Source organism: Phyllopteryx taeniolatus, chromosome 8, assembly GCF_024500385.1.
Source record: "Phyllopteryx taeniolatus isolate TA_2022b chromosome 8, UOR_Ptae_1.2, whole genome shotgun sequence".
Taxonomy (NCBI): Eukaryota; Metazoa; Chordata; class Actinopteri; order Syngnathiformes; family Syngnathidae; genus Phyllopteryx; species Phyllopteryx taeniolatus.
In genome coordinates, this window is record NC_084509.1 from 21,356,275 (window position 1) to 21,364,055 (window position 7,781).

General features: G+C 38.9%; 1 protein-coding gene across 1 annotated transcript in view; it reads right to left on the bottom strand.

Annotated features, from left to right (window-relative positions):
• The window catches only part of sorl1 (sortilin-related receptor, L(DLR class) A repeats containing), a 97,849-nt gene extending 96,086 nt beyond the window's left edge, over positions 1 to 1,763 (bottom strand). The window contains exon 1 of the mRNA XM_061781076.1: positions 1,415 to 1,763. Within this exon, the coding sequence (XP_061637060.1) occupies positions 1,415 to 1,735 (321 nt within the window). The 5' untranslated portion in view covers positions 1,736 to 1,763. The remainder of the gene's footprint in view (positions 1 to 1,414) is intronic.
• Positions 1,764 to 7,781: the final 6,018 nt, after the last annotated feature.

A 7,781-nucleotide genomic window follows, 5' to 3' on the forward strand; every position in this document is an offset into this window, starting at 1 on the left:
TTGGCATGTGCATTTACTGCATCTTCAATGTCATTAATGTGTAGTGAATTCATTGAGTAAGAGTCAGAACATTTGTAAAAATTAAAAATTATAAAATTCACCATGACCTGGACCACCAGCTTTACTATCTGATGCGTGTATGTATACCTGCTCCAACTACAACCCATTAAATGTAATTCTCACCTGGCCACCCTTCCAAATAAAAAAATAATTGTACCCACGTGTGTGTGTGTATGTGTGTGTGTGTGTCCATCCATTTTCTGTACCGCTTATCCTCAAAAGGGTCGCGGGCATGCTGGGGGCTGTGTGTACCCAGCAAATGTTTGACACACTATTCGGTCACGCCTTCTGTCTCTACTATATAGTTTCTGATGGACTGTTCCGGTGTTCCTTTTCATGAATAAAATTAGAGGCATAACATGGGGCCAGAGAGGGATGAGTTTTAAACATTTTCATCATATTTCTACTGTCAGATCATACAGATTTTATGTATATGAAGTGTGTTTTTTTTTAACTCAAAGGAAGGAAGGAAAGATGGGTGGATGGATGGATGGATGGATGGATGGATGGATGAATAAACAGATGGAAGGAATTACCATTGGAATTACAGTTGACTGCTATATATTACAATTATTTCACTTCTCGACACTATGGCTTAAGGCATTTGTCTTACCTTTTTTTTTTTTTTTTTTTCCAATCTGTCAGGTAAAGCAACAGTCACTACAAACTCTTTGGAACATCTTCAGTCAAGACATCTCAATACATTTCTGTTCACTACTATAACAAAAAAAAAAAAAATCGTGTCAAAAGATAGCAAATAATTTCCTTGTTTGTCGGAAGTCTTCAATTATCTGTTTGGAACGGTATTTTGTGAAAGTCATATTGCCCTATAAGCATGAACGTATTTTCAAAAGCATTGTCAGCCGCTTTAGATGGCAAGTGATTATTAATTAATTGCTATTGTCAGAAAATTCCCCAGTTTTTGCGAATCTGCTTTTGGAGCTAGCTAGACAAGTGCCGAGGTATAGCAGGTTAACAGTTGACAGCCATTTGAGCACGGTGACGATAAAAAAAATAATAATAATAATAAAATAAAATAAAACAGGTGAACCCAGCGTTTTTGGTTGTGATCTTAAAAAAAAAATCACTGCCATTTACGGCTGTTGAATTCAAATATCCATGTTAACACGAAGGACTGGCAGTGAATGAGTTTGAAGTGTGTCGTTTTGCATCCTTGTCTACTCTGATAACATTTCGAGTTACTTCTGTCTGCGGGTGAGAAATGGTGTGACTAAGAAAACAACCGTGAGCCTGGGTGATTTCTTTAAAGCTTGCCAACTACGAATCGTTTAAAAGGTGTGTTTCATTGTTAAAGGTGTTACTCTAAAAGCACTACTGGGGTGCATCTCAGTACCTGGCCGTACACCTTGGGCATGGTAGATTCGCTTGTGCTCCGCCGGCTTCGCTTTGGCGGAGGGGCGCCGTGGTCCGACCCGCCTTCAGCAGCACCAAAAGCGGCCAGTCCGAGAGCTGGAGCCGCGTTGCCTCCTCCATCTCCGTCTGGTAAATCCTTATTTGCGTCTACTGTAAAATATCCCCTGTGCTGCGGTGCTATGTAACCCTCCTCATTGTAAAGATGAAGTGTCGACGAATGTATCCCTACAAGCCATAAGATAACGATAGAAAGCGAACGCCGAAGAGGACACAGCATCCTGACTGCTTGCGGTAACGCCATGTTTGTGTATGTTTGGCTTTCAGGTTAGGTAAGCGCCAAGAGCTCCTTCTACAGGCTGCGATGAGCCCGGTGTTGCATTTAGAGCTATGGGAATTTTGAAAGACACGCGTACTCGTTCAAAGGCCTTGTTCAAAGCAAAATTGCAACATGAAAAAAAGATGTATTGCTATATAAATAGAGGCTGAGCTTATAAAATAGGGACCACACTTTTCTTTAATTTTTGCTTGTTAAATTGTTGCAGCCTAACGTTGCATTCTGATAAATGGACGATGGAAAATAAGAGTATTTTTAGCCAAGCATGGCATATTTGACCGCCAAGCTATCAAAGGAATCTGCCCCCCACAGTAAGAACTAATGACTGCACCCCCGCCCCACAGCCTCTTCTCACACATACTAAATGTAATCTACTAAAAAACTGTGCAACATTGTTTCATCATAATATTTACAATAAACAAAAACCATATCATAATATGGTCATTCTCCCAAATGTGAATAATTATCCATCCATTTTCTGTACCGCTTATCCTCACTCGGATGGCGGGCATGCTGGAGCCTATATTTTGTGTTAATAAGTGTCTTTTGATAAATGTGTGTTTATGTCTACTTCTTCATTTACCTCAATGCTGCAAATTGGCAGACGAAAGAGGCATTCGTCCTAGCGCCTTTCTGTACAAGCATAAGACTGCACATCACTAATAAACATTGTAGCACTCTATATAAAACAGTACAGTATACTACACATCACCTGAGAACATATCGTGTCTATCATCATTGCTCTTTATGTTCAATGTCTTGGAAGTATGCTATATTATCAATGGTCAATCCTCTGTCATCCTTGGGTTTTGCTTTTTGTGTATCACCCTGAAGCTTTATTAAAAATATAATAATGATAATGGCGGCACGGCCTCGACTGTATGGAGTTTGCATGTTCTCCCCGTGCCTTCGTGGGTTTTCTCCAGGCACTACAGTTTCCTCCCACATCCCAAAAACATGCATGGTAGGTTGATTGAGGACTCTGAATTGCCCGTAGGTGTGAATGTGAGTGCGAATGGTTGTTTGTTTATATGTGCCCTGTGATTGGCTGGCGACCAGTTCAGGGTGTTCAGATAGTTGGGATAGGCTCCAGCATGCCCGAGACCCTAGTGAGGAGGATAGGCAGTACAGAAAATGGATGGATGGATAATAATAATAATCTTCAGTGTGAGAACAATCCATCTCTCAGCCTTCCCCTCATGAGAACAGTTACACAAGCTTGCATTTTTAAGTGCTGTGTGACGTTGACATGAAGAAGCGCTGTCGTGAAGTCAGCGGCGACCGAAATGTTTTATTGTTTTGCATGGAATGTACAGCTTTCTTATTTCTTAAGTAAACAGTTAATGCTATGTATCTACGGAAAATGGATGGATGGATATTTTATTGCTGGTTTGATTTTTATACATTCCGTGTAAATATTTTATCTACATTGAGGTTTCTAATAGTGATTTGTGAATAAACATTTTGTTGTATTTATTCTTCTCTTTTTTTATATACAAAACAGACTTATTTACTGGCACAACAGAGTATGTCTAAATAATTATATATGATAATAGGATAGACTATTTCAATATGTAGATATAAATATATTGCAATCCTGTTAAGAGTTTGTGGTTGAATAAAAATTGTACAAACTGTTTCAAACTGTGGTGGTCTTTTCACTAGGCTTTACACGATCAGGATTTTTGGGCCCAATCACCGATCACAAGATGGAGCAAAGTGTCTATTTAAATGACTTGTTCATTTCCTGTATATACTTGTGTACTGTATACTGAGTCTCTTCAAAAGTATTCTCTAGTCCAGTGATTCCCAATCAGTGTGCCGTGGCAGGAGCGATCTTCAAGTGTGCCATGGGAAATTATCAAATTTTACTTAACTGCTCAAAAAACCATTTCATGTGCTTTCATATGTCCGTTATGGTATGTAACAGCTGGAAACACAGAGAATTGAACCATCTGCAAATGTTATCAATAGCTAGCAGCCCAGAGTGAAATGAGTGAAGAAATACAGATAGATGGACGGAGAGAAGAATATATAAAATGGAGGAAATAATTATTTGATCCCTCACTGATTTTTTGAAGTTCACCCACTGACAAAGGTCTGTAATTTTAATGGTAGGTTTATGTTAACAGTAAAAAAATGGAATATCTAAAAGAAAATCTAGACAATCTGATTTTAAAAAAAAGAAAAATGTGTTGGCATTTCATTCAGTGAAATAAGTATTTGATCTACCAACAATCATTTTGGCTCTCACTTTAAAGGTGCCATATTTTACCAAGCCATTTTTTTCCTAGTATTTAGGATGTTATATTGGCTCTATGGTGCTTAAGTAAACATGTGAAATATGAATTAAAATCGTCCACGCATTCCTGAATTCCAGTAATTTTTCTGCCGAGAGGCCTGAAATCAGGTTATTCAACTTTCTCAAGTTTATCTACATCACTAGCGAAGCTCTCCGGCTTACCTTTCCGCTCCCGAGCACTGTCAACATAACAAACACGTGTGCTCTCACACCTGGGTCCCGTACAACCAATCAGAGGAAAGGGGGCGGTCAAATATGGACAAAGCCGATACAAAACTGGGTCAAACAGAAGTAGCTGTCAAAGGGGACTTTTCTGGACACTCGTATGACAAAACCAAGGTGTTTTTTTTAAACAAAACTGACACTTTTATACTAAGTCCATGTTAGAGAGTCACTCTATGGGGGTCTAAATAGCAACAATATGGCACCTTTAAGGATTTGGAGAGGATCTGCAAAGAGGAGTGATCCTAATTTCTTCCGAGATGTGTGCAAACCCAGTGATCAACTACAAATAAACGTCTGACCTCTGTACTGGCGAACAAGGGGTCCTCCACCAAGTACCAAGTAAGGTTTTGATGGAGTCAAAGACCCTTTGCCCTCAATGAATTGCAAAAATAATATTTATCCTTTGTCTTATATGATTTTCTAGATTTTCTTTTTGATATTCTGTCTCCCCCTGTTAACATACACCATCCATCCATCCATTTTCTGAGCCACTTCTCCACACTATCGCAGGGCACATACAAACAAACAACCATTCGCACTCACATTCACACCTACAGGCAATTTAGAGTCTCCAATTCATGCATGTTTTTGGGATGTGGGAGGAAACCGGAGTGCCCGGAGAAAACCCACGCAGGTACGGGGAGAACATACAAACCCCACACAGGCGGGACCGGGGATTGAACCCAGGTCCTCAGAACTGTGAGGCTGACGCTCTAACCAATCGTCCACCGACTGTCTTTGTCAGTCGGTAAACTTACGAAATCAGTGAGGGATTAAATAATTATCTCCGCCACTGTAGATAACATTGGCAGTGTCCACAATGTGAATGGCACAATGAAGTATAAAGCTATTTTTGTGAACTTTAACCTTAATTATTTTATTTCCAATCCACTGTGGTGCTTTGTAAAGGTAAAACCTTGAAAAACTCAAGTCATTGTCCAAATAGTGGACATAACTACAATGTATTCATTACTCCACAAATAACTATTCAATGTCTTTAAATAACACTCAGTTATAGTTTTTATTTGCGCTTAACACACGCATGCACGCACACACACACACACGCACACGCACGCACACGCACGCACGCACGCGATGGTACATTACTGCAATGGGTGTTGTGTGACTCAATATGTAAATCTTCTGATTCCCAGGAACCAGAACATCTATCTAGTAATACTAGTGTGAATGTGCGTTGTTGTTTTTAATACTCGTGTGAGAATATTACATTTCCGAGGTACTATGAAGGCAACATGCAACAGACGAGCGGATGCAACTTTCAAATTAAGTAAAACAAATCTCAACAATTAGATTTTTAGGAAGGGATAACGATTTACAAAATAGCAAATTTCAGGAGGATGTTACTTTATCTCGGGAAATACTAACACAATTTCGACCCAAACAAAAAAAAAAGTTCAGAACAGTTTTTGTAAGGAAGAAAATTAGTTTCAGAGGTGCTGCTAGCTAGAAGCAAGTAAGCTAGAATTTATCTGTAAAAACAGCATCTTCACGTGTGTTAAATGTGTAGCTGGACTGACGCCATCGACTAGGCTCTGTAAATGACTAAATAACGATACACTGGATATCTTACATTACCTTATATTACGCAAAGTAAGTGGAGTTATACAAGTGCTTCATAGTTTCCCAACTAATCACGGTGATGGAATGAGGTTTAGCTTGCTGTCTGACAATTAAGTTTGCGCGAAGCCTGTCTATTACGAAACAACTCCATGTTTTCTTTTTAACTCACAGTAACATGCCATCAAAGGGAACAAAACACAGTGCAGACCCTGAATATACGAAATCCCAGCAAGTAGGTGGGAGCTGCTAAATTGGATGGAGAAAATTTATGGATTGAAACTTGACTAATAAAATAGTCTTTCTTCCATTTGAAACAGATGGAACATACTTTTGAAAATCCAGCCAAGTCACCACAAATAAAGAAGAAACGTCATTCCAAAACATCAACTTCAGTGGATTCATTTGAAACGACAGCTGCAGGTACGCAAGTTGTACAAACCATTAGAGGATACCATAATTATCAGATATTTTTCTAGACAGGATGAACATAATGCAGTTCCAACTTTACTGTAATACAATAGAGGACCTTACAATAATAGTTTGACCTTAATAGGATTTTGGTATACAGTAAGTCGTTGATAAACAATTTCAGCATGTGATATTTACGTTATTTGGTAACTTGACCCAGGATGATAACATACAACAATAAAAAAAATGCAGAATAAAAGATGCAAAACATGTGTGTCATCAGACTAATATAATGATAAACCACTGCAACCAAAAACATAATGCTAGTCACCTCACATACACATTCCGTCCATTCTTTTATTGTCATTAATGTCACATTGTGGCCTTCTCGTTTCAGGTGCAGGTCGAGAGATCAGCATGCTTTTTTCAAAGTTTGCAGATATGTTATCGTAGGTCACATTCAAACAACTGTATTTCAAGTTTCAATTCTGCTGTTTTAGTTGTACAATTTCCAAACTGTGCCTGGATTTATAACGACTTCAGAGTACATCTAAATGTACATGCAATCTCAACCAAAGCACAACCAAATTGTTAAAAGGCCATTTAAGGCATTTTCATGTGGGCAAAGGGTTTCAGGTTGGATTTTGTTGAATGTGAAGGTAGATCACCCCCCCCCCCCCCCCCCCCCCCCCCCCACACACACACACACACACCACTGTCGTGGGGGTTCCAATACTTTTGTTCTTTGTCTTAGAGACATCATGCTATCAGTGTTTCCCAACCTTAATAGAGGCAAGGCACATACTGTATTTTACTTTGGCAACAGGTGGCTACACACATAGCCATAATTATGTACATTCTGCCATCTGGTGGAAGAGCAGTTAATTTTTCTGCCTGTCACTGTAAGCCATTGGCATTCATAGTTAAACAAATATACATTATTTTTATTTATAAATAATAATTTTCAGAACAATTAAGTGAAACTGGACCATTTCCAGGGACACACCTGATGAGCTCTCACAGACAATTAACATTCACTGCTATAGATGATGAGGCCATCTCTCCATCCATGTTCAGCTGCTTAGCCTGTTCCTTTTATTTAAATAGCAACAACTAGTTACAGAACACAAGTGGAGCTTGATCAGATAGCATAGACTAAAACCATGTCATCATAACACCTGGGCCTTTTTCCGAGTTCATGTCAAAATGGCGTCACATACTTTTAAGATTACACATCGTTAAGAATTCCAAGGCCAACAATAACCTTTTTTAACAATAGTCCTTTTCAGCGATAACCGCACATTTTTATTGAATCAACGTAACCATAAAACATTGGCATTTTTGCTATCTTATCAGTTGTGTCACAGGTATCAAACTCAAGCCCTGGTGGCCGGCGTTAACAAATCATGTGTGTCTACTTCGTGTTCTTCTGTACCAGAATTTCAAATTGTTTTCATGTTTAATAATGCTGAGAATTGGCAAGTGTTTTACAATAAG